At 37.4% G+C, this 27,333-nt stretch overlaps 1 protein-coding gene across 32 annotated transcripts in view; it reads right to left on the reverse strand.

Annotated features, from left to right (window-relative positions):
• Nrxn1 (neurexin 1) overlaps window positions 1-27,333 on the reverse strand; it is a 1,058,108-nt gene that overhangs the window by 150,072 nt on the left and 880,703 nt on the right. For all 32 annotated transcript variants that reach the window (XM_040736989.1, XM_040736999.1, XM_040736994.1 and 29 more), the window contains one exon: window positions 18,982-19,153. In XM_040736989.1, the coding sequence (XP_040592923.1) occupies window positions 18,982-19,153 (172 nt within the window). The remainder of the gene's footprint in view (window positions 1-18,981; window positions 19,154-27,333) is intronic.

Consider the following 27,333-nt stretch of genomic DNA (forward strand, 5'->3'; position numbering starts at 1 on the left):
TTCCTTTTTCCAAGTGAACTATAAAACTATAAAAAGAACACTATCATAATTTATGGATGTATGAAATAGGCCTTCTTGCTTTGGCTTGATTAGACACAGAAATATTTAAAACTGTGTTGCCATTGCATTATCTTGTGGTACTAGGGATTGAACCTAGGTCCTCATATATGTTAGGGAAGTAGGCTTGCAATGAGCTCCTCATTTCCCACACATTTTGTTTTGCTTTGTCATCTGAGGAGGTATTGATACTTTGCCCACGTTGGCTTTGAATTTGTGGCCCTCCAAAGTTAGCCTTCCAAGTATGTACACACCCAGGATTAAAGACTTCTAATGTATGCCTGTTTCCATTCTGCCATTACATTTATCTCGGCAGTTTAATGACTTTCAGGTATGGTCAAATAGGTGATTGACATGACAACTCCAACACAAACAATGAGCAGGCATGTAGGTTTTCTATTGTGAGTGTGAAAGTTTACGAAAAACCTATTATATCACTAGCATAAATGTGGCACAGGTGGAAAATGATGGGAAATTAAGCCCATTATTGGACTCACTGGCTGTTTGCCTTGTGATAATAAGAAATTTTTTCACACATGGGATCATCAGGAGAGTAACAACATAAAACTGAAATTCAAGAGGGTAAGATGATTCGAGGAACCAGAATTTAGTAAAAAGCAACAAACAAACAAGAAAGCAGAGTTAGTTGGAATCTGAAAGATGCAATTTTTAGAAATCAAACTCAAGTCTGCTCATCGGGACAGATGGATTATGAAAAATTTAATATATACTAGTGGCATTTTAAAATATGCTACACATCACAGTCATTACCTGAGCATTGGTCATTTGGAGTGTTATTTTACTGTTCTATTCACTGAGTTGAAATCTACCTAACTTCGTCTGAGCACCCAAAACACTTGAAGAGGAAAACAATATGATAACCTACATCTACCTTGACTATCTCCAAAACTTCTCTCTTGACCCACTGTCGATATCACCAATCATCCTACGACTCTAATGACTAGGCTTGCTATAAAAGCCTACTAGAAATGCCTCCTTACAAAGAACTGATTCACAAAATGCATGCCTAATACTTAGCCCCTTCTCTCTTCTAGACATGATGGCCCTTCTTTAAACGTCTACTGTCTACTCCATGTCTCTTTCAACCCTGATCTTCATGCTTAGTAATAGAGAATATGGAATTTCCAATCATAAAATCACCTCCGTAATGAATGCTTCCTCCTACGTGAATTTCGACTCCAGTGGGATAAAAACAGCATTCTTTGCCCCCCCCCCGCTCCCCGCTCTTTACCCCCAGGTCTAACAGATAGGAAGACAATGAGGAAGCTCGTCATAACACTTGGCCGCAGAAGCCTTAAGCAGGATCTGAGGCTTTTGGACCTGTGGTAGGATTTGACTGCATAATGTGGATCTTAACAGATAAAGCCAGTGAAGAGGTATAGTCGTGAGTCTCTTGGCACACTGAGTGTAAGGATTCAGGCATTATACTGGCCTGCCCATATCACCTGGCAGAATGCACTCAGGCGGTTCCATGGTTGCACACAGGTGCAAAGGACCCTTTAAAAGAAAGACTCTGGCCCACTTAGGCTCTCTTTCCTGCTGTTCCCCTGGGGCAGACAGGACTTTTCCTGTCTCCCTCTTCTCCTCTGTCGTCTCTCTTTGTCTCTTTACCTCTTTTATCTGCCCCCCAAACCCTTACCATTTCTGATAAAACTTCTCATTAAGCTTTGTCTGCCTGGCGTGTTTGTCCCTCTGCCTTGGTCAACCCTTGCCTGCCATGGAATCCACCAGGGTTCCCCTCACACTTTATCATAACACTGAGGACTGAGAATCAAATGAATATTTGAGAAAAGCATCTTTAAGCAGAAATAAAAGCATGCATTATTTTTTTTAAAAGATAGAAACTCTGTCCTGTGCTCTGCCCACCTGATAGCCTTATAGAGATAATGCTCATTCGTTAAAAGTCAAGTGAATCGCCAGTACCCAGCTCATGCTTTGTTCTCCCATGAAGGTAGCCTAAATTACCGTTTGCCAATTCCTTTATTCAAATATATTCTAAACATATTTTCTGTGTCACTCACTTAACTAAAGGTGTGCCTTTCCTAGTGACACTTCTCCAGGATGCTGTCTCTGAATATGTTTGAGATGGAAGATCTACAGCCATCCCATGTTTGCTGGGGTCAGGAGTAACACTTTGAAGTGCTAGTAGGCATTTATCTCTGCGTATGTGACCTCATTTCTGACAGCTAAGACAAGATAAATTTGTTTCCAGAGCAAAATACAGTAGTCACATTTGTCCTTGGACAGCATGTTCCAAACCCTTAGTGGGTGCCTTAAACTATTCAGAGTCCCTGACAATGTATAGGATGTTATGATTTTCCTATTCACACATACTTACAGCAAAGGTTGCAGTACATTAGGCACAGTAAGAAATTAATCCATAATAATTGTTGTCGTTTGAATGTAATTGATCACCATAAGCTCATAGGGAGTGGCACTATTAGGAGGTGTGGCTTTGTTGGAGTGGGTTTGGCCTTTTTGGAGTAATTGTGTCTCTGTGGAGGTGGGCTTTGAGGTCTCATATATGCTCAAACCAAACCCAGTAACTCAGTTGACTTATTGACCTCTACTCAAGATGCAGAACTCTCAGTTATCATTCCAGAAACCATGTCTGTAAACTATTTTATTTAACAGTAGGGAGGTGGTTTTGTCTTGTGTTTGTTATGTACTTGGTTCTAGCCAACTACAAGTTGTTTAATGTTAATAACTATTAAACTTCAAACAACCTTATGTATTATTATATTCATAGAGGAGCATGACAAAGCCAAGTAATTAATACCTGAACTAGGATCAAAAGCCAAGCAGTGGGGTCCTGACCATTCAGTCTTAACTGTTATAACATCTCACCTTTAGTCTTGCTTTAAGCCTGCAGCATAGGTCTACTGTTTGAGCATATAGGCTGTAGTCCCTACTTTCTATAGTAATTTTAGTGTTTAAAAGTGGGTGTCAGTTGGACCTGGAACCTAATATTTTGCATCTACATAAATGTGAAACACCATTATTATAAAGCGTGTTGTGAATTGAAAGGACCTCAGGATATCCTTCAAAGATTTGAAGTGAAGAAGTAATCATTAGTTATAGGTTGGTCATGTAACTCAGCAGTAGAGAATCTCCCTAGCTCATAGGGTCTCTGGGTTTAACTCCCAGCATGTAAACCATAACCAACAATATTTAGTATTACAGCTCCCATATTAAAAAAAATCCTGGGAACAAAGCTCCCACTCTTTGCTTTCTCTCAACCCTCAACTCCAGCAGACACACTCCCTGGAAATGCACAGGCTACACCAGCTTGAAAAGTCGGTAAGTTAGCTACAGATCTCCACCTCTTCCTCCTGTCTTCCAAATCCCATCCCCCAATATCCTTCCCAGCTTTGTAGCATACCACCTGCTACAACCTTCCCTTCCCCACCTTCCCTTCTACAGTGCATCACACAGAGTTTTCCTCCCAGCTTCCTTCGTTCTACTCATTGCTTTATCCCCAGTCCTCAACTTCAATGGGCATTTCCTGGGAACCCAGAGTCTGCTTCATAGACTTCACAGGTAGGGTAATTGTAGAACTTTAGCTATCCCTCCATTCCTAGAAGTACCATCCCAGGTCTCATTCCCAGCTCTGTAGAAGACCAACTGCTACAGACTCTCCTCAATCCCCAAGCACATTCCCCAGGACTAAGCAGATCAGACTCTCCTCAATCCCCAGCCTCATTCCCCAGTACTAAGCAGATCCTAGTAGAACGCTCTACACCCACCTCCTATGTGTCGTCTCTCAAAACCTAAAAGCAAATTTTATCCTGAACCCCCACACCTCCTAATAGTGCTACTCCCTATGAGCTTATGGGGGTCAATTACATTCAGCATCCCTGAAGAATTTCCTACCCACCGATGCATAGCCACCCAGTCCCTCCTCTGAACCACAGAGAGCATGGAAACCAAGGAGAGAAAAACACCCACCCAACAAAGACAGGACCAGATATCAGCACCAGGAATTACAAATCTTCCCAAACCCAGATGCCTAAACACCAACATAAAAACACAATAAATAACCGGCAGGACAATGTGTCTCCCCTAGAGCCCTGAAAATACACAGCAGGCCTTGAGTGTTGCAGCATAGCTGAAGCACAAGACAAAGAGATCATTAAAGAGTCCATGAACCCTATGAAAACACAAACATAAGGAAAGAAATTAAACAATTCAGGACCTGAAAATTGAAGTGGAGTTAATAAAGAAAACCCAAACTGAGAATATATGGAAATTAAGAATTCAGGATCTTGAACAGGTGTCTCAGAGGCAAACTTCATTAACAGAGTCCAGGATATGTAGGAGAGAATCACAGTCATGAAAGACAGTGGATATTTCTCTCAAAAAATATAAAGTCTAAAAAATATCCTGGCACAAATCTTCCAGAAAGTCTTGGACATTATGAAAAGACAAATGTAAGAATAATAGGAATAGGAATAGAAGAAGGAGAAGAAACTCAAATCAAATGCACAGAAAGTATTTTCAATATAATCATAGAAGAAAATTTCCCTATCCTAAAGAAGGAAATGTTAATCAATATTTACAAGAAGTATGGATAATAATAAGCTGACTAAGCAAGAAAAGAAAGTCCCCATAGAATACATCAAAACATTAAGCATACAGAATACAGAAAGGTTATTAAAAGTTACAAGAAAAGAATACCAAGTAACAAAAAGCCAGAGCTATTAGAATCACATCTGACTCTTTGATGTAAACATTAAAAGCTAGAAGGGCCTGAATAGATTGTCTACAGATTCTAAGAGACCACAGATACCAGGCCAGACTACTATACCCACCAAAACTTTCAATTAGTATAGATGGAGAAAAGAAGAAATGCCATGGAGAAAAAAAATAACAAAACAAAAACCAAATTTAAACTATATCTACCTACTATCCAGCACCAAAAATGAGTAGACAGCAAGAATAATAAAAACCAGGAATGAAATCAGTAAAACATAAACAACCACAACAAAATATAGTAAAAAGAATGAAGGAAACAAGTGTTGGTTCTTTGAGAAAATCTCTAACATTGACAAACCCTTATCCAAATTAACTAGAAAAAATGGAGAGATAAGATCCAAATTAACTAAATTCCAAATGCAAAGATGGAAGTAACAACAGACACCATGAAAATTCAGAGAATCATAAGGACGTACTTTAAAAATCTTTACTGTACCAAATTGAAAATCTAAAAGAAACAGATAATTTTCTTTATATATACCACTTACCAAAGTCAAGTCAAGATCAAACAAGAAATGTAAAAAGACCTACAACCCCTACTGAAACAGAAACCACAATAAAAGTCTTCCACCGAAAAAAGCCCATGGCTAGATGATTGTAGCCCAGAATTTTACTATAATTTGAATGGAGAGTTGGAGTCAGACTTTCTTTGGAATGACATCTCTCAAATAATGACATGGAAACTTTTTACTAAGTATGAAACCTTGGCCTTAGCTTAGACCTATTCCCAACTATCTCTTATAACTTAAAATGACTGGTTTATATTAGTCTACTCTCTAACACATGGCTTGCTACCTCTCCTCCATACTGTATTCCCAATTTCCTCTGCTTGTGAGTGGCAAAATTCCTGTCTCAGATTCTTTCCCTGAGTTTCCTCTCTCTCCTCAGAAGTTCCCCCTCTCCATTCCTGCCTAGTTATTGACTGTTCATCTCTTCCTAAACCAATCAGAATGTGCCCTAGGCAGGTTTGGCAAGACAGTGCCACATCTTTACACAGTGTGATCAAATATCCTGCAACATCTCCCTCTCTTTTTTGTCTAAATAAAAAGAAAAGCTTAACTGTAACACATTAGAACTATATACAATAAGAACAATTATCAGGTAAGAATTACATTCACAGTGTCCAGTTCATTTTATTTGGCAAATTTGGAGAAAGTACTTGGTTATCTATCCTATCTTGGTGAGTTGAGTTCACAGTTTTATAACTAAACCACTTTTTATCATAACTTGTATTACCATTCTAAAAATATCTTTTTAGATCTTAAAACATTCTCTTAGATACACAACTTAGGCTTTTATCTCTGTCAACCTTAATAAAATTTATATCTCTTTTGTGTGTTTATTTTTTTGAAGTTGGTAACAAAGAAAATGGTAAAACTGTAACGATCTAGTCTTCAACTCCATCAGAATCCTGAGAAGGATAAAATATTACCTGAGTAAACAGGAAGTGCAGAGCAACTTCCAAAATTATAGAAATGACAAAGAATGCTGGCTGCCTGGCCATCCATAAAATATAAAGGCTGGCTTAATTTAGTAGTTTTTCCTACTATCTAATGTCTCTCAGCAGCTTTTCTTTATTGTTCATGAGCATTTAAATATTAAATGTTAACAAAGCACTATATAGGTTCCAAACATCCTGTGTTATATTTCCCATCCTTCATGTGGCTTCTTCTTGTTGTATTAGTTTACTCTTTCCTTAAAGACTTTGTATTTTAAAACTATTTTTTCTATGACTGTCTTTACCCATTTTCTTTTCTTTCTTCAGCACCAAAGCACATTTTTTCAGGTATACTGAACCTGTTCAGAGGATTTCTCCTTCTGGACCTGGCTGTATGCAGGCATGGCTCCAGATAAAGGTTGCAAAGCCCTTCTGGGTATCTATAGGCTCCTTTTGCATCTCTACTCAGCACATGGTCCAGGCAGCTGGCTCTACCACCCTTGGGTCAGTGAGAAACGAGCCCTATGGCTACAGGTACTGGTCTGGAGCCACAAGTACCCATGCCAGATCTGAGAAGTTTCTGAGTCCAAGCTGCAGGGGGCACTTCTATCTAATCTTTCATAGAGTAGCACAGTAACTGCTCATAGACCCTACAGTTGCATATATGTGCCTCCACTTTCGATGACAAATGTAGTCAGACTTTCTTTGGGCTACCAGTTCCCAAATAATGATGTAGAAACTTTTTATTACTTATGAAAGCTTGGTCTTAGCTAAGGCTTGTTCCCAACTAACTCTTATAATGTAAATTTACCTATGTATATTAATCTATATTCTGCCAAGTGGCTTGTTACCTCTCCTGCATACTCTATATCTGACTTCCTCTGCTTCTGGCTGGTGAAATTCCCTCTGTCAGATTCTTTCTCTGAGTTCTTCTCTCTCCCCAGAAGTCCTGCCTATCCTCTCCTGCCTAACTATTGGCCATTAAGATCTTTATTAAACGAATCAGAAGGTGCCTTAAGCAGGTGAAGTAAAACAGTGACACATTTTCACACAGTGTGATCAAGTAGCCTACAAAAAGAGTTAATTCTAAAGACCTTAAATTAGTTTGCCAAAGAGAAATAAGAGGAACACCAACCAGATCTTTTTATGAGGCCACAGTTACTCAAACTAAATAAAGACTTATGGAGAATTGCAGACCAATTTCCCTTATGAACATAGATGTACAATTTCTCAATGAAATACTTTCAAGACAAATCCAAGAATAGATCAAGAATACCATCCATCACTATCAAGTAGGCTTCATTCCAGTGATGTGAAGATGGTTCAACATATGCAAACCTAAATCTAAAATACCATATATGTAAACTGAAAACCAAAAGCCATAAGATCATCTCATCAGATGAATAAAAGGCCTTTAACAAACTGCAACATCCCTTCATTTAAAAAATGGTACTGGAAAGAGATTAGGGATATACAGAACATACCTCAAAACAATGAAGGCAAGTCCATAACAAACATAAACTTAAATGGAAAGAAACCCAAAGCATTCCACTAAAATCAGAAAGAAGACAAGGTTTTCTATACTCTCCATACCTATTCAATATAGTACTTCAAGTCTTAGCTAGAACACAAAGCAACAGATAGAATTCAAGAGGATACAAATTAGAAAGGGAAAAGTAAAAGTATCTTTAATTTCAGGTGGTATGTTAATATACATAAGTGACTTTAAAACCTTAAGGAAACTTCTACAACTGATAAATACTTTTAGCAAAGTAACTGGGTACAGAATTAACACACAAAAATCAGTAGAACTCCTATATTCAGATGACAGATGAACTAAGAAAGAAATCAGGGAATCAATACCTTTTAAAAGTGCCTCAAATTATAGGCACTATCTTGGGGCTACTCTAACCATGCAAGTAAACGACTTGTATGATAAAAACTGTAGGACTGAAGAAAGAAACTAAAGAAGGATTGAGAAGATGGAAAGATCTCCCATGCTCATGAATTAGTAGGGTTAATAGAGTAAAGATAGCTATCCTACCAAACAGATGTAATGAAATCCCCATTGGAATTCCAACACAATTCTTCCCCAATTATAAAATAAATTTACCTTTATATGGAAACACAAAAGCCCCACAGTATAGCTAGAACAATCCTGAATAATAAAAGAATGGATTTGGTATCATCATCCCCAGTTTCAAGCTTGCTATGGAGGTATCATAATAAAAACAGCATGCTATTGGTATAAAAACAGACATATTGGTCAGTGGAATTGAGTTGAAGATGCAGACATAATCCACATATCAATGGACATTTGATTTTTGATAAAGGAGCCAGAAATAAAATTGAAAAAAAGACAGCATCTTGAACAAGCGCTGCTGGTCAAACTGGATAGGAGCATATAGAAGGATCCAAATAAATCCATACTTATCACCCTGCAGAAACTCAACTCCAAAAGTATCAGAGACCTCAACATAGAACCAGATAGAAGAGAAAGTGGGTTATAGCCTTGAACTCATTGGCACAGGAAAAGGCTTTCTGAACAGAACACCATTACATTAACAAAGGCAATAGGTCAGCAATTAATAAATGTGATATAATGAAATAAAAAGCTTCTGCATGGCAAAAGACATTATCATTCAAGCTAAACATCAACTAACAGAATGTGAAAATATTTTTACTAACCTACACATTTGATAGAGGGCTAATATTCAAAATAAAAACAAAGCTAGGTATCAAGAAAATAATCCAATTAAAACAACGTGTTACAGATCTAATCAGAGAATTCTCAAAAGAGGAAACTCAAGTAGCCAAGAAACACTTAAAGAAATCTTCAACATCCTTTGCCATCAAGGAAATTCAAGTCAAAATTACTTTGAGATTTCATGGTTCACATATCAGAATTGTTAAGATCAATAAAACATGTGACAGTTCGTAGTGAAAGTGCAAATGTATACAGTCACTGTGGAAGTCAGCATGGTGGTTCCTTGGGAAGACTGGAATCAAGTCACCTCAAGATTCACTATATTACTCTTGGGCATTGTACTGGATAGTTTTATGTCAACTTCACACAAGCTAATGCCATCTGAGAGTAGGAAACCTCCATTAAGGAAATGTCTTCATGAGATAACGCTGTAGACTGGTCTGGAGGAAATTTCTTAATTGTTGGGAGATGCCATCCTTGTGCAGGTGGTCCTGGGTTTTATAACAAAGAACTCTGAACAAGCCATGAGTAGCAAGCCTGTAAGCAGCACTCCTCCATAGCCTCTGCACCACTTCCTGCCTCCAGGTTCCTGTCCTGTTTGAGTTTCTGTCCTGGAATCCTTCAATGATGGCCTGCAATGTGGAATTGTAAACCTTTCTTTTTTAATCAAAATGGAATACTAATAATTTTTTGCTATGTAATAATTCTGTGAGTGCTATTGAACTAATGTAAGTCATTATACCTACACTGTAATGCACAATATACAGAAAAATGCCTAAATGTAGAGTCATCCACAAATCACCTTTCCAACTCACTGTTGTAGAACCTAGGTAAGAATTTAAAAGGTTCTAAAAATTTCTAGGGCTTAGGGTGAGCTCTGCTCCCTCTCCACTCAATGCCAGTACAACACTAATATTTTTCTACTGAGTCGACTTAGTGGAGTTAACCTTCCATATCAACTTCATGTCCATAATGCACTGGCATCCTCTAATTGTAACCATTCTGTCCCCCTTTCAGCTAAGCCACCTGTACATTTTTAAAAGCTTCAAGTTTGTTTTTCCTCTAATCGCAAAATGTACTCTTTTTCAAATCCTCTGCCACCCTGAGCAATAAAAATAATAAATGAGAAGGCTGTAGGCTCTACTTGGAGTTTTAAGATGCTCCAGCAAGAGTGACCCTGAAGAACTACGATGGTGTGTTATCAATTAGTTGACATTATCTTGAAAAATGAGGCTAAATGTTCCTCTCTTCTGCCTAGTTTTATATTTAACAATTCTAGCAGAAACAGCGCATTGCAAATTCAAATGGTGATATCCTGGAGGGACTTATGCTCAGTCTTCACTGTCCTGGATTCTCAATGGTCACTTTAAATCTCTTGGCCACCAGCTGAGAGATAATGTGCTCAAGATGACAAATTACTTCAATAAAAGTTGGCATGAGGGAAGTTAAGTCACAGATTCCCAGCGATGGGGATAATCAGCTGTTGTTGAATACAGGCAAATTTACAAAGCTAAAAACAAAACAGACTTGAAAATGCATATGATGAAAGTCTGCCTCTAAGAACTATTGTATCCATGAGGCTAAATTTGACATAAGCTATTCATCATCATAATTTAATTTTAATCCATGGCCTATTTAGAGGCTTCATACTTCAAAGGCTTTGCAAGTATAATGTGCCATTCTGACTTAATTAAGAAAAGTCTACAATATTAGATTAGGTGACACCTTTGAACTATTACAGAATTGAGCTTGTCTTGTATAGCAATACGCACACTTTTCTAATAGCAATGCTCGTGTGCATATATAAATTATTTGCAACAGGTACCTATGATTTATTACTTTGGTAAAGAGATGAAGTTTTGTCATTTAAAATTTCTTTCTGGAAATGTAACATAAAGGGTAAGTGAGCAAAATAAATTTTTAGGTGGCCATTGTCTCTAAATTTTTCACTTAATAGAAAGTTGTAAGTGACAAGTAATGGTTTGCTGTTCATTCACTGCTCAAATTTAAGACAATCTTTGGCAAATCCCAAGTACAACAAATTTGTATTAATATCAGCTGTTAATTACAGTGTTTACTATGTCTTACAAAGTTTATTTTTATTTATTTATTGTGGGTATAGAGTGTGTGTGAGTGTTAAAAAGCATGTGATGGTCAGAAGACAACATTTTAGCATGAGTCGGTTCTCTCTTTCCATCCTAAATTTTAGTCAAGTTCTCTCTTGCCATCAGCTGCTGCAGATGGTCAAGCTCCCTGCCAATTCTCCTGTGTTTTCCTGTCACGTCATGGTAAGAGTGCAGGTGTGAGTCCCACATCTAGTCTCAGTTCTAGGGTGGGAGAGGCACCAGTCATCAAGGCAATGTAGCAAGTGCTTTTACCCACTGAGTCTTTTTACAAGCTGTTAACTAGTGTGTTTTAGTCTGGAATCTAATCTATAACCTACATTGCATTCACCTCCAATGTCAGGGTCCCTTCAGATCTGTCTCTCTTTGTCATTTACAAATCTGGCCCTTCTGAAAATACTGATCAGGATTTGTGCTGCCTGGTTTTATGTCAACTTGATACAAGCTGGAGGCATTTGTGAAGAAGGAGTCTTAATTTGGAAAATGCCTCAACCAGACAGGACTGTGAGCAAACCTGTGGTTCATTTTCCGGATTGATGATAGCTGTGAGAGGGATCAGCTTGCTGTGGACAGTGCCACCCCTGGAATGGTGGTTCAGGGAGCTGTATGGAAACAGGATGAGCAAGCCCAGAGGAGGAAGACTGTCCACAGCATTCATCCATGGCTTCTGTTCCAAATCCTGCCTTCAGTTTCCTGCCTTGAATTCCATCTCTGATTTCCTTCAGTGATACAATGTGGTATATGACTGTAATATAAAATAGACCCTTTCCTGTATAAGTTGCTTTAGGTCCTAGAGTTTTATCATAGTGATAGAAACTAAATAAAGCAAGATTATACTGAGATCATAAGTTTTTTGTATATGACATCAAGAATGCCAGTGCATTGAGTTATATCAGGAAGTATGTGAGGTAATCATTTTACTTTATATTGCACCTATCAGTACCCAACGTCTTGAAATAGAAGAATGTGTTTATTTTCAAAGAAAAGAATTCTAAAATTAAATAACAGAAGTTGGTATTTTTATAAGAAAGGATTATAATTCTATGTGACTAAAGGATATCCCAATAAGGTGAAGTCATTGGCTAAAAGGTTATTAAAAGAAGATTAATAACAGGTGGCTTCATTCCACTGAGGGCACATCCATATTTTCCTTTAAAATATCAGCATCTATAAAGATCATCTGGAACAACGTTACCAGTTCCTAGGTAAATGCACTCAAGGTCCATTTGTTGATGTTGAGGGGCAAGTTTTAAAAGTCACATGCACAATATATAGTATGTAATACAAATATTTGTATAATTTTTCTAAAGACACTGCTTCATCAGAGTTTCTGTACTGCTAGAATCTCTTAGAAGGACCAGAAACACCGATCTATATAATGTCTATAACCAAAGATAGTTATTCACTTCATTTGTATACTTTACATAGGTCTTTCAAGTAAAGGGAATTTTAACCATTTTATGCTCTGCTATCTCTTGACTAGGATTTACTAGCCATAAAGTGATATTTAATAGCCACCATTTTTTAAGTCATAGAGTAAGAAAGTAGGTTCAGCCTCCTGAGTGCTGAGACTATAGGCATGAGTCACTACATCTAATGAGGTATTCAGGCATTTATATTGCTAGGGATGAACTCATATCCATCAACTCATTGATTATAATCAGCAGATCGACTGAAATTTCTAGAGAAAACTCTGTTACACACAATTTGTCATCATCTTCCCCTACTTTATTCAAACTCATGACAAGGCAAGGCTCTGATTTCACGTAAGTAAATCATGACTGGAATCCTAACAACCTTTTATCATGCTAAGAATTTAAATTGTTAAATAAGGTTCACATTGAACAACTTGAAGATAAAACAGGAAGTTTAATGGGAATCCTGTCAGAAGAATGATATTTTTAGGTTTTAATATAAGACATACTTTACTTAGCAAAATCTCATGGATGCAGTGATAATGAATATTGTTTTATATTGGTTGGTTCCTAAGAAATAGAATCTGAGAATTTCAAAAGTAAAAAAGTATCATGGAAAACTGGCAAAATGGAACAAAATGAGGCTCATTAAATGTTTCAAAGTATACTTAATTCTTTTGAGCTCAATTTAAATTTAGCTTCACATATTAATTGATAGAGGATCAGGAAAAAATCTTATTGGGCTCTTTCTAAAGATTTTGATATATTATCTTCATGTCTTCACTGCGAAACTGATTAAAGTGGAAGGATTAAATTAGTAGAATAAATAGAAAAGGTGTTTAATTTATATATCCAGGCACTACTCACAATGACATCCAGTAAGAAATAATAATATATATCTGGAAAAATCTATTTAGGCTATTTATGTTCTTTCTGCAATAAACAGTTTCAAATACATTTTTCCCTAGGATATAAAAATATGTTTTGAAACTAGAAAGAAATGTCCTTCTAGGGCCATGACACTTCTGAATTGTCTTGTAGACAATGATTAAATTAGTCCTGTGGAAATGTGGTCCAAGTACACCTGGGTAGAATACTGCTGAGAGTCAAATAATGTATACCTATTAGAAGAGCATTTTGTGATGGTCATGGATAGATTTAAGTTTCCTATATTAGAGCATAGCAAGTATTCCTGTAAATACACAGCAAGGATAAAACAAAAAAGGAAAACTCAGACACACTACAAGACTGCCATTTTTAAAATGGAGTTCAGCACTACTGATTTACCATCCATTACTTCTGTTGTTCAACAGAGACTAATGGTTGGAAAAACATCTACATGATCTTTGCTCTGTAGTACATGCAGTCCAAATGAGTCCCAAATCCACCAAATCACCAGGGGAACTTTTCCTTAAACAAATAAACAGCAAGTTAGAAATAACTAATATTTCCCAAATCTGCAATAAAATGATATTTAAAAATATCCAGGGCCTAACAAATGTAGGAACAATTAAATTCCTAAAGAACTATGCCCTGTCTCTCATATTCCTAGATGTCTTTGATGCCTAGCTGGTAAATTTTAGCGTAGTGTATTTAATTGTTCAATAAAATGTTTATTATGCTTTAATATCAAGAATAGCCCCCAAAGTCCTAGCAAAATTGAACACCATGAAGAGAAGTATTTGGCATTATAAAAAGCAGACCTTTAACTACTTGATCTTATATGCCACAGAGAACCTAAGAGGAAGTATGGAAAACTTATACCAGTGGATGCTTAACTATGCCAAACACTGATAGACTGCAACAAATACTCAACATATCTGTAATTATATTTCAGCAAAAATTAATAAGCAAAGGTCAATGTTTTCCCACTAAAGTTTAGTGTAGGTTCTAGAATCTGTTGACAACTGCTTAATCAAGTTTACACAATGAACCAGAACACGGGATGAGTCTTTTGCTAACATAGACTTTTTCTGCCCCAAGTCCCTAAAGACAATAATGTGCTAATTCTAATTATCTGTAATGATTTACCTAATCCACTAATTAAGTTGTTCAAGTGAAGTTTAAAAATAATCAGTGCCTGGTAATGAATACTACTGATTCAAAAAGTTAGTGTTAACCAAGTACCTGTGACTTTTGTAAGAAAGTTACTTTCATGCCATGTGTTACCATTTAATTCTCATAGTCTTGGTTTGCATCTGTGTCCCCAGAAATGGCTGACTGGGAAGTTCGTATGCATCTAGGGGCAATCATACAAGTAGGACCTGAAGTTTTAATGGCTATAACCACTGCTGCATCAAAGTCTTCACACAATCGTCCCTATAATTTGAATTTCTGTCAACAGACAAAAGTCAGTAGCTTGACTAGCCATTAGCTAGTGTAGTGACCTATATAAAATTAGTTGGCCTATTCAAGGTTAAATTTGATTGCTTCAAAAATGAAGAAGCTAGAAGTGCTTGTAAGTTTGTTTGGTCTTCTAAGTCTTATGACTGTAAATGAAGTAGATCTTAATTACATCACACATAGCCCAAACTAGGTTAAACATAACCTTTAAAAAATCATCAAACTTTTAACACTAAATAATGAACTGTCTTAAATAATCAATATATTAATGATGACATGTGTTTAAAAAATGAGTACCCAATTCATCTAAATAAATGGGTTGATAAATAGGCAATGATGTATGGCTTTCCCATGACCTGAAAGATTTTTATCAGATTAAGCCAATAAACCAAGGGTTAAATTTCTAGCTAAAAACTCTGAGACTTAAAGCAAATTGCCCAGCTAGAAAAAGGATGCAAACCATCTGCATGAAGACTTCCTTAGAGCCATTTCTCTGAGTCCTTTCTTCCCTAAGGGGCTGACTTTGTCACAGCACTCCAGACCTTCAGTTACTCCTTTCTTTAACTTCCAATATCAATTTAACTCTACCTCTGTTTGTCCTTGGTAGGTTTTCAGTGTTCTCCTTGTCTTCCAGGACAGCCAATCCAACAATCGGAAACCTTGTTTATATCTCTCTCCTTACCACACATTTGCAGTTCAAGGCTGCCTATTGCTTCCTTGTGAATCCCTGGGACATTAGGATGTTGAATGACAGTAAAATGAGAGAGCACAGGGCAGCAATTGGGAAAGAAAAGGAAAGGAGAAGAAAGTATCAGAGAGGAAAAGGGAAAGGATGAAGAAAAAGGGAAAAGGGAGGGAAAGTGAGGCAATGGGGAGACCAAGGGGAAGGAAGCAGAGGGAGAGGAAGAGGAAGGAAGGAGAGGGAGAAGGGGAAGGCAGGAGAAGGGAGGGGAAGGAAAGGGAGGGAGAGGAAGGGGAAGGAAGGAGAAGGGGGTTGGGGAAGGAGAGGAGAGGAAGAGGAAGGAGAGGGAGAGGAAAGGGAAGGAAGGAGAAGGGAGGGGAAGGAAGGGGAGGGAGAGGAGAGCAGACTAAAAAGTGAAAACATCTCTTCTTTCACTGGTGTCAAGTACGTACAATGCATTCTATAGTCACCCTGCTTATTTTTCACTTGTCCTTATACTTTTCTGTTTAGCATGTGAGGTATTTAACAGTTTCATAAATATTTCTCAGTCTCCATGTCTATCTGCTAATTACACCCAATAAATGCATCCTTGAAAAGAGGCAGATTTTGTTGAATTGTTTCTTACATTAGTCAGTGCAAAATAATCTAAATAAAATTTCTTGGATTGTGTTGCTTTTTTTGAATGTTGAATTTTTATTTAAATATTGTACAGCCCTCATATTTTTCCCATTTACTATCTTGCACAATTAAAATTTGACTTGTTGCCAAAGTATAGTCCTAAGTATGATCTTAATATGCTTATTGTATACATCTTTATAGATAGGCTAGATGTACTCATGAAAACAAAATTAATCTTTAACTTTGTAATGATACAAAAGGTATTTAGCACATACTATGGTAGCAAATGAAGTCCATTTTATCACAAGTAGCTAATTTATTGAGAATAATCTTGAGGGCAGTGAGATGATGCAAGGTTTTGTGGATTAACAGAAGAGGAGGAAGTCTATTTTTGATGAGAGACAACATTTTGCTGCATAACTGTAATTAGGAACAAATCAGGGATTAATGATGCATTATATTCTAGAGCTTGAACTGTCATGAGATAAGAAACAATTTTCCCAACTTTAAATAGTTTGCAAAATATTATTTCTGTACTTTGCTTCGTGCACAGAAAATAATGGAAAGCAGATTTAATGTTCAGAAATTTCAATATTTATTCTTAAATGTGAATTGTTGAATTGTAAGAATATTGCATTTCCTCCACAAGAGCATAAAAAACCTACGTCTACTAATTAGTTTCTCTATGAAAGCCTTCCAGACAATTACAGGGTAATACCACTGGTCAATGCTTTAGGTGCTTTTCATTAAAGGTATAGTGTCGCTACCAGATAAATTGCTCTATATAAAAGCATTTACCACAAAGCCCTATAATGGAAGGTTAAGTGCTATCCTTAATTACTAATTTCAACCCTTATATTTTGCAGTGCAGGCACTTTAAAAGGAAGCAAATACAGTCCGCTGGTTCCGTTCCTGCTTCTCTGATTATAGGATTTGGTGGTAAAAGCATTAGCCTAGTGGCTTTTCTAATGAATAATAACCTCCCTAAATTTTTAAAATAAAAATAGCCAAACCACAAGCTGATATAAAAGATATATACTAGACTATGATATTGAACTCGTATTTAAAATCACTTTGTTCCAAAAACTTTAATCTAGATCGCTCACCCTTGGAAATTTATCTTCAGCCTTTATGGTGATGTTGCTTGTAAAGTACCATGAGTAAAGGATATTTGAAAGTCTCGTGTCTTTTCCCCTCATCAGCACCATGCTAAATTGCACACAGAGGAGATGATTAGTGGATAATTAGATGACACAATGGTGCGGTCTCTGTGATTTTTACATTAAGTTTGTATGTGCAGAATACATTCAGAATTTTATCATGTGTAGCAGTTCTCATGTGTCTTCCCATGGATAATATATATGCAATTTTTCATGAGTGTTGTAATTTTTTGTATGTCAGTTGTTGCATGTGTCCTTCACAATAATGACTGGGGCTTTGCTCACTCTTTTATTAATCAAAGTTCACCTTAGTGAAAGGACACCTAGAATACATGCCTGGATATAAAAGATTATAACTATCACAACTATTTGTAAGTGTTTGTTCCTTAATTATTATGCTTTATTAGCTTCTGACCTTTGAATATGCTTCTAATAATGTTTTTCTTTTTCTTTCTCTGTTTCCTCCCTCCCTCCCTCCCTCCCTCCCTCCCTCCCTTCCTTCCTTTCTTCCTTCCTTCCTTTCTTTGTCTTCCGGGAGCCCACTGTGTAGACTAGGGTGCTCTTGTAGACTAGGATGCTCTCGATGTTTTCCAGAATAGCAACTTAGTAAACACTTATTGAATGCTTATTACTTGTCAGTATTACAATAACTTCCAAACCCATTATTTATTTTCTTGACTTTACATTATGTCATAAGGAAGTTAGTTTATTATATCTAATTCATCATGTTTTTGCAAAACAGAACAGATTAGAACAGAATTCTGAAAATAAAGAATGATATAATTCAGAAAAAGCTCATAAAAATGTCAAGGACATTCCATCTCCTCAGTATGGGTTATTCCTAGAGAGAAGGTATTTACTTAATAAGCTATTTAATAAATAGCTAATTAAATTATCTAAGAAGTGAATAATTCCAACACAGGTGTTCCTTCTGGACTCATTCTTGTTATTAGTTTTATTGTGTAAATGTAAAATGGTTTTATGTTTTAATTTACACTACATGATAAACTGTGTCCTGTATTAAAAAAAAGAATATTTTTGCAGACTTCACCTAGTAACACTGTCACCTCACAGTCTTCATGAACCACTGTGGTTACATGAAGTTGAAATGAACCCCCTTTCCTCATAGCTGCACATGTGGTACAATGCTTCTTGTAATTGTGGGTTTCTTGTCATCTCACTCCAGGCCGCATCTCTGCCTACTACCTCCTGCTCTCCTCGTACATTTTATGAGTCTTTGTTGTGTTCCACTGTCACAGGAACAGCTTTATTTGCTCTCAGGAAAAAAGTGTTATATTATTCCTTCCCTCGGACTTAAATTTTAACTGTTACTTTTGACAAAGCCTTTCCTTTGTTCAAATGCAAGGATTCAGTAAAAATCTTTGACACATTGCGCTTTTTATGTGTGCATTTTTCTCGTGCACCGATGCTGTGGATTTTGCAAACGGTAATGTGTGGCTTCAAGTTCATCTATAAAAGGCCATTTATACATGGTAGCAAGAACAGTTTAGGACAGCATTACATTGACACGATTCTCAAGTCTAACAAATACTTTATGGTTTCTCAGAAAAACCACAGTTTGAAGAAACGGACGCAAACATTGCTTTGATTTTCCAGCTCTTCTTCACACAATTGCTCCCAGGTCCATAAACCCTTGCTTACCTGCAGGGTAGCGCTCAATGACTGGCCAGCTGTCCACCTGTAAGGTGGCATTGCCACCACTCCTCGTGAAACGCACAACATGGTATTTCCCATCATTAATGATTGCGTTGGATTCTTCAATGGCGATGTCATCTGTCCCAACATTAAACTTAACTCCAATTTTTCCTTGGTGCTGTTAGGAAGGATGCAGATAGGTCTTGTTAAATCAATGGATTAGTCAGCATTTCATAAGAATTATATAGCAGACATTGTCCAAGAACATGCTTTGGACAAGTGTCACGTCCCTCTGATTTTATTTCTGAAAAACTGAATGCAGTAGAATCAAGATCTTGACATTTGGGTAAATCTGAGACAACTCTTTCATGGATAATTGTTATTCTGAAAGACACACTTGCAAGGGAATTGCCTTCTTCCTGGGGGCTGCCACTAGGGAGGTGCACAGCTGCTGGCATTAGAGCATGCACTCTTGTGTTCTCTGACACAGCTCCTTTAATCCAATCTTCTACTTTCATAAGAAAAACAAGACTTGAAACCCTCCCTTTTAATAATGATTGAAATAAGAGCAATGAGATCTGTCTAGAGCCAAGTGATAGATGCTCACAATACAAAATATCTCTGTAAGAGGGGTGGACAGACAAAAAGGCATTCACCAAAATGATTTCTTAGACATTAGCTAACAAACCATCCAGATGTTAGCAGTTCAAAACATACCCAGTGACTTTACCTTTCAGATAATGAACTTTGACATCAAGCTGCAATATCTTGTTCAAGGACGCGCAACTTAGCAGAGACAAGCTAGGACCAAAATCCGATTTCCTCATTTTTAGGTTACAGCTTTGCTAAAATGGAGCTAGCATAATTATCTAAAATTAACTCTCCCTCTCTGAATTATGCAAGGCAATATTAAAAATCACTCTAAGGGTAAAGTTGTGGCTGTTAACTTCAGAATGTCAGCACCTAGGGTGCCAAAGAAACATGTGCCTCTGTCCTCGACCTCTGAGACGAGGTCTCTAACAGCAGGGCTGTCAAGCCACCGTGAGCTGATTTTGAAAGCCTGTGGGTTTTCATTTAATCAGTAGCACAGGATACCTGCGCTGCAGGCCCTTGTCAGAGTCCATCAACTCATGGTGTCTCTGGCTTGCCTTTCATAAAACCTTAGCAGAGAAGCAACATGGGGGGAAGAGAGTTTTACAGGACACACAGCCTGTAGGAAATTTAAATCACAAATGAGAAGCTGAAGGTTTGGCTCTCTTAACTTCAGACTTCTGCTGGGTTCTCACTACTTAACTAAGCAGCAAGATGACACCATCAGCTCATAATACAAAATATTAATTACATATGTATAAAACTCTCAAATAAGACTAGATTAATTCAAGGAAATTTTTCAAGATGCCATTTGTGACACCTCTAAATATGTTAAAACTTCCCATGCCTCCTGTGTTTATCGTGCATAAAAGATTTCTTATCATTTAATTTGATTTTAATCTTTTTTGTTTTGATTTATTTTAGGCTTGATAAACAATTTGACATTAAAATGCCATATTTCTTTTTTTAATTGAGCATTTATGTGTTGAATCATTAGACAAATGCTCATGGCCTAATATAAATTTTACATTATTTATTTATTCATCGAGAATTCTATACATGTATACAATGGACATTGGTCACACCCACTCTTCCATCCTCCTCTATGCCTCTCCCAACTTCCCCTCCCCAATTTCTCTCTACCCAAATTTATGTCTTTATGTATTTAAAAGCCCAGTGTGTCTAATTAGTTTTGCCCGTCTGCATATGACAGTAGAGCCATCCACTGGAGGATGAGCTACATGGAGAATTCCCCAGCACATTCCTTTTTTGATAATACCCATGTATTTGTTAATCACAGAAAACATCACATCACTTAAGTAAGACTCTTCCAATGTCCTCTGGAGGTATCTTATATGTGTTAAGACTATGAGTATATTTGTACTCAAATGTACTTATGCTTATTAGTAAATATTAAGTATTCATAAATACTTTACTAAGTAACTTATTAACATATACTGATGAGAATTTTGCTAAAACAATGAAATAACAAGGGCCCACTAAAATATCTTGGATAAAAACAATTAAAACTGAATTTTTTCCAGAACCAGTAAATAAAATTCCCATTTTTATTAGACCTCTCCTGTTTAATACCTGGATGATTCCACAGATATTGAAAACTCTTGCCATGACATATTTAAAAGGCTTGTGAGAAATACAGTGGGAAATAAAAGTAAGTCCAAACATGGACTCTATGTCAAAGGTTCACAAAACTGTTAAAATGATTCTAGCTACTTTGACTCTGAGCTTCTCTTCTTGACAGCTAAACACATATGCAAGATCTTAAGTGCTAGCTAGCATCACACATTTAGACAAGAAAAGCTTTGATTTAGCCCCAGACTCTTTGTCTCCAGGGTCCATACATCCCATTACACTTCCTGAATTTAGGAGCACTGGCTCATTACAGCTCTAGAAAGTGAGGTGGTAAGTCCAACTGTAGATGACGACCGGTTTTTGTCTCCCTGTTAGAGTAGAAATGCAATGGGGCCTTCAATTATCATTTGAAGTTTGCAGACATCTATCAAGAACTGCGTACTTAAAATAATTTTATTTTATATTTTATATGATTCATAGTATGCAACTGATATGTGAACGTAATGACGCCTTAAGACTGATTCCTTTTGTTTCCGGTTCAGCCCAGCATATCGGGTGATTAAAATAAGTTTAAAAAGTTGTTCTTCTATTTTACAAACCTAACTGTAAAATTCTCAAGACCGGCATGTGAAAGAGAAAGGGCACTGAAACCTGATACTGATGTCCTAATTTAGTTCGGCAGCCAAGGAAGAAAGGCCAGGAAGAGCCTCGTGATTGGACATGGATGTCGGGATTGGGACGGCGGGAGAAGTGATTTCCACATTACCCCTACAGATGCTTCTTGTGTTTTTCTTCTCCTGAGTGCAGCAGAAAGGGACTTGCCTGGAGCATCTCAGATGGCGTCACATGTGACTTCTGCAGTTTGATTGAGGTGATCAGAAAACCAGGATTTGGTTACACCCGAGCAAAGAGATAGCCGAGCACCAGGTGGCATTACATGTCAGACTTATTTAGCACAGAGGCTATCATGAGTGGATCAGAGACAAGAGACCGGAGCAAGAGTGTGTAGTAACCTGTTCAACAAGACCACTGAAAGGGTGGGACTGGATGGTGAGAGAAAGACAAGACAAAGTACAGGGACCCAGAACCAGGGATGCTCAATGCTCAATGCCCGAGGCAGAAAAACTAAACGAGTGTTTGAAGGATTTATATTCACCTACCTCTGTGGAATTTCAGTTAACGAGTTCTTTTATTTTCATTTATTCAAATGGGCTATTTATTTACTATGTGACACCACTATACCACTCCTTGGCATATGCCCAAAGAACTTGACAGATCCTACTGAGACTTGCTCAGCAGTGGTCAAAGGCTGTCTATTCACAAAAGCCAGGAAATGAACATAATATCCTTCTAGCAGGGAGTGGATAATGAAAATGTGACAGAAATACACAATGGAATACTATTCTGCTGCAGAGAAAAATAAAATCATGAAATTTTTAGGGAAATAGGTGGCATGGGAGATCATCATACTGAGTGAGGTAACCCAGAACCAGAGAAATTGTCACATGTTCTCTCTCATCTGCAGTTCCTAGCGCCAGATCTTCAGATTTGAATATATAACCTCGAGTAATGATCATGGAAATAAGAAAAGACAGGGGAACCACAACTTGGGGGTGTTCTGGATAGGAGGAATAGCAGGATACAATGATATATGCCCGCTACTAGAAATGAATCCAAATGCCTAGGGCTCGTGAGGTCATGGATATTAGAGGGTAACCTTAAACTACTACTTTGTTAAACCAGCATGATACCCAACTGCATTCTAGATATGTATCTTATATCCACAGATAATTATAGCACTCATCCTTTATCAAAGAAACTTCTCTTTCCAACAGATGGATACCATTATAAAAACAAATGGACAAAATGCAAAGAACAACTGATCATGGGGTACCCAGCACTAAATGATACATCTATAACACAAACTCTTGCACTTAAAGCTTGGGGCATAGTGTAGAAGAAGGGGCAGACAGATACAAGAACCAGAGGACGATAAAATCTGCTGTTACGTTGTGTCCCATAGAAATGACAGGGAAGTTTCATCCATGATATCTCAACAATATGGTTGCCTGAAAAAGACCTAAACAAGTGCAGTACTAGTATAGACAGGCTAACATGGAAGAGGAAAATCTCATGGATGCTCAATCATAAACAAAGAACTGCAGGCAACTGAGGAATCCTGAGAGTGTGAGAAACAGTCTTCCCTAGAAATGAACCCCTAATGAATTGTCTAATAGCAGTTGATCAGCCACTGAAATCATACACATACAAGTAACACTAAAGAGTTTGGACAAGGTATACTCATATACTTAGGAATGTAGAAGAATTAAAGAGAAGGAAACCAAGTTTTGTAGGGAGTGGTGGGAAGAGTTTGAGGGAGAAACATGAGGTAAGAAAATGATGGAATCATGTTTTAATTTCAAAAAGTTAAGAAATGAAAAGCTGTTTACTATGTGAATGTGTCTTCGTGTACACATGCTTGCTCAGATATGAAGAGGCACACGTGGAAGTCAGAGGACAACTGAATGGAGGTGATTTTCCTTCTATGGTGCAGGTTCCAAGGATCAAACTCATGTCGTTGGGCTTAGTAGAAAGTGTCTTCATATTCTCAGCCATTTTGACAGCTGAAGTCATTTGGCAGATGAAGTATTTCAGAAGATATGGGTAGGAGCTCTTAAAAAAATTCTCTTCAAGAACTCAAGGGAATACCCTCAGCTACATGGTTGCTACCATAACATTAGCTCAGTAAGATCCCTTCTGCTTCTTATCACTTCCGGTTCCTTCTGACTCATCCCTGGAGGATTCATGAAGGAAGAAAAATGAATCACAGAAACAAGAGGAACCAATTCTATTTTCCCAGGACATGTGGCCCACGGAGGCATCACTGAGCAGCTATAAGGGAACATGTACAGACTACTGTAGGTGAGTCAGTTGAAGGTACTTTTATTGTCTTAAGAGTGAACAAATGACTTTTGTACTATCTAGGACTAGCCAAAGGTCTGGTAAGACTTTCCATGGACTTCTTTTGGAACTGGAATAGACCCCCATACAGGACAGGTTTAAATGCTAGGACAGTTCCATCCAAGAACTCAGCTCTACAGCTTAGTAAGTGCAGGATGATATTGTTAACCCAGAGTTAAATGGTTGTTTGCAATTCTTGTCTAGTACAAATGTCTTTTTTATAACAGAAGGGGCAGAAGAAAAAACTGCTGAGCTTTCCAAGTTGCTCTAAGAAAATGACTACAATAATTTGTTCTCCTCAAACTTCCAGTTATGAAGGAGGGCAACGTTTTGTGAATAGAACTATTTTTGTAGGAAAACTTAAAAATTTACACAGTCTCTGGAAAGACTGTGCTGAGGATAAAGTCATTTGCTGCTCTTACAAAGAATCCAAGTTGAGTGCCTACTACCCATGCCTGGCTGTGTATAACTATCTCTAACTCTGCTCCTGGAGATCCAATGTTGTGTTCTGGCCCCCTTTTGTACCGATACACATGTGACACATGTACACACAAGTAATAAAAAGCAATAACATAAGTGAGAAACACAATGTCCCCAATTCACAGACAAGTGTTTTCAATTTATCCTTAACTTTTTCTGCAACATGCATCATAAAATGTGTATTTTCTAGAATATCAAAATGCCCAGATTTCACCATGTTTGATTAATTACCTATATTAAATAATTACAAAACACCAAGAATCAGTGATTCTTGGAGAGGTTCTGGTTTTTAAACAATGTCCATCTGTTCTTGAATATGCCTTATGCTGTCTCAACTCTGAGTAGCTTTAGCATATCATGGATGCAAACTTTGTGGAATAACTAGTGTGGAAATGAAAAATCACCAGAGTTGGTCCAAACAATTCCTACCACAACTCACTAACTCACTGTCTACTCTATACTACTCTACTCAATACTCTATTGTACTGTACTCTACTCTATGCAAAGGAGTTGAAAAGCAATTTAAATATAAATGGTTGCTAAAGAGTCATCTGTCCCTGTGAAAAACATTTAATATGGTAAAATATTGCTACTATGAAGAATATTTTATAAATCCAATATTTATTTCCCTCCAAATCTGTAAATATGTTTCAAACCCAACCCATACTGGCAGGGAAGAAAGTTATTTCAATTATATATGAAATAAAACTTGCTGAACTTTCTTGCCAATGGATAATTACAATTTAAAAGAATTCATTTCAATTCCATATTCTCCGGGATTAAATGTGATTGTCTTGGCAAATTCTCATGAATATTGCATTAGCAAAACCAGTAGTCATTTCAGCGGACATGTTCTGATCTCTCTGCATTGTATCTTGCCTGGAATGAATAACTGCCTCACACCATAATTTTGGAAATCTATTCTAAGAACATCAGTAATGAGGCATTTATAATTTAATGAAGTCTTCCTGTGGATTCATTAAATAAATAGTGACAAAGGTAATTATTGATTTTTTTCATGAAAGCTCATTTCTGAATAAGGATTATAATATTAAGCTATGCTAAAAGGAAACGTCATGAAATATGATAGTGGTTAGGTACTTGAATGTTCTAGCAAGTGGGATTGCACTATGCAATTCCTTATGAAATTATACTCACTTGAAAATATGTTTGAACCAAGATAGAGATTGAATGATATTCTTACTATCTAGAGCATCCTTCAAATAAGATATGGGTATGTTGCTCATCCAGATATAGTCTAGTCTATCTGCATACAAAATAGATGAGACACAATGTACACACACCCAAATTTAGTCTTATATATGGTAAATAGTTTTTCTGCATACGACTCTAAAGCACAGCTTTCATTCCTTTACCTTGTTTCCTGCTTACCTCAGCTATGCCCAGAAAGAAACTAATACAATTGGAAATGGCCCGTTTTCAGTAGTTTTGTTTAGCATGCTTCTTTGCTATCAGTGACTGACAGGAAAGAGTCCAGCTTTAGGAAGCATGCATCTTAGCAGAGAGCTCTATTTATGTTCTCTGAGCCTCTGCTGTGCACTGTGACACAGGCGCATGTTCCACAACTAGGGGCAGAAAAAGGCAATGTGCTTGTGGGCACCTGATGACTGTGCCAACTTTGGAATGCAGAATGATCTCCAGGATACATATCTATGTGGATACATATTGTGCACTAGGCAGAATACTATGCTTTATGACTTCAGAGAGTAATCCTCAACATGGAGCCCATGTCCTGTGACACAATACCTCTTGTGGGGCCTGTAGTCACTGTGACTGACATGGCAACTCTGCAGGGACTGTCGGAGAGCCACCTGTTCACCCTCTTCAAAAGAAATGAACTGAAATTTGCTCGTTGGACCCCAACATCTTCCCATGTCTGGAACTTAACACTGACTGGCAAAGACTGTGTCATCAATCTAGATGACCTATAATGTCAATATGTAGTTTTAGTTACCATTTTAGTAAATCACTCTGTATCCCTAATACCCACCACCATGCCAGAAACTTCTCGCTGTCCTGCCTTTTCCACTACTGGATAGTGTCCCTCCTTATTCATTCTGTGAATGCAAAAAATTGGGTATTTGATAGTCACCCTAGGTGTGAGCACAACACAAACCAGGAAAATGGAGGCCTATTTACTTACTTTTTTGTTTTGTTTTCATCTCTGAGGAAAGTTTCATTGTACTTGGGAAGAAAAATTGTGATGCAAATACTAAAAGCACACCAAAGAGGCAAAAAGAGAGTCTGTGAAGAACCATGTGCACTGAGGGGTGGGTATGAAGGATCTCAGGAGCCTCACACTGTGTGACTGGAATTAACCCATGTGTTAGGCAACTGTAACAGCAGGTGCAAACATATCTGCACACATAGGCTCCCTCCATTTTCCCACTTCCTATATCTTAAAATTCTTACTGGATGCTACATATTGAGGTGTGTATTTACACAGTGCATCTCATACCAACATAATCGAATTTCACAGAATACCTGAAAGGTATCTCCTGGAGGAGCTCAAACAAAGTGCACCAAGTTTCATTGCTAATAGGGATGGGTGCTGGAATCTGATCAGGTTGATGGGCAATCTTAGAAAAAAATAGCATTAACCATGTCCAGGTTCCAGGAAGAACATGAAAGGGAACCCAAAGTGGACCAGATCTAGGGTGATGTGCAGCATGGAAGAGCACTACACTTTAAAACACGACATATTTATTTGCT

Source organism: Mesocricetus auratus, unplaced genomic scaffold (genome assembly GCF_017639785.1).
Source record: "Mesocricetus auratus isolate SY011 unplaced genomic scaffold, BCM_Maur_2.0 Super-Scaffold_100676, whole genome shotgun sequence".
NCBI lineage: Eukaryota > Metazoa > Chordata > Mammalia > Rodentia > Cricetidae > Mesocricetus > Mesocricetus auratus.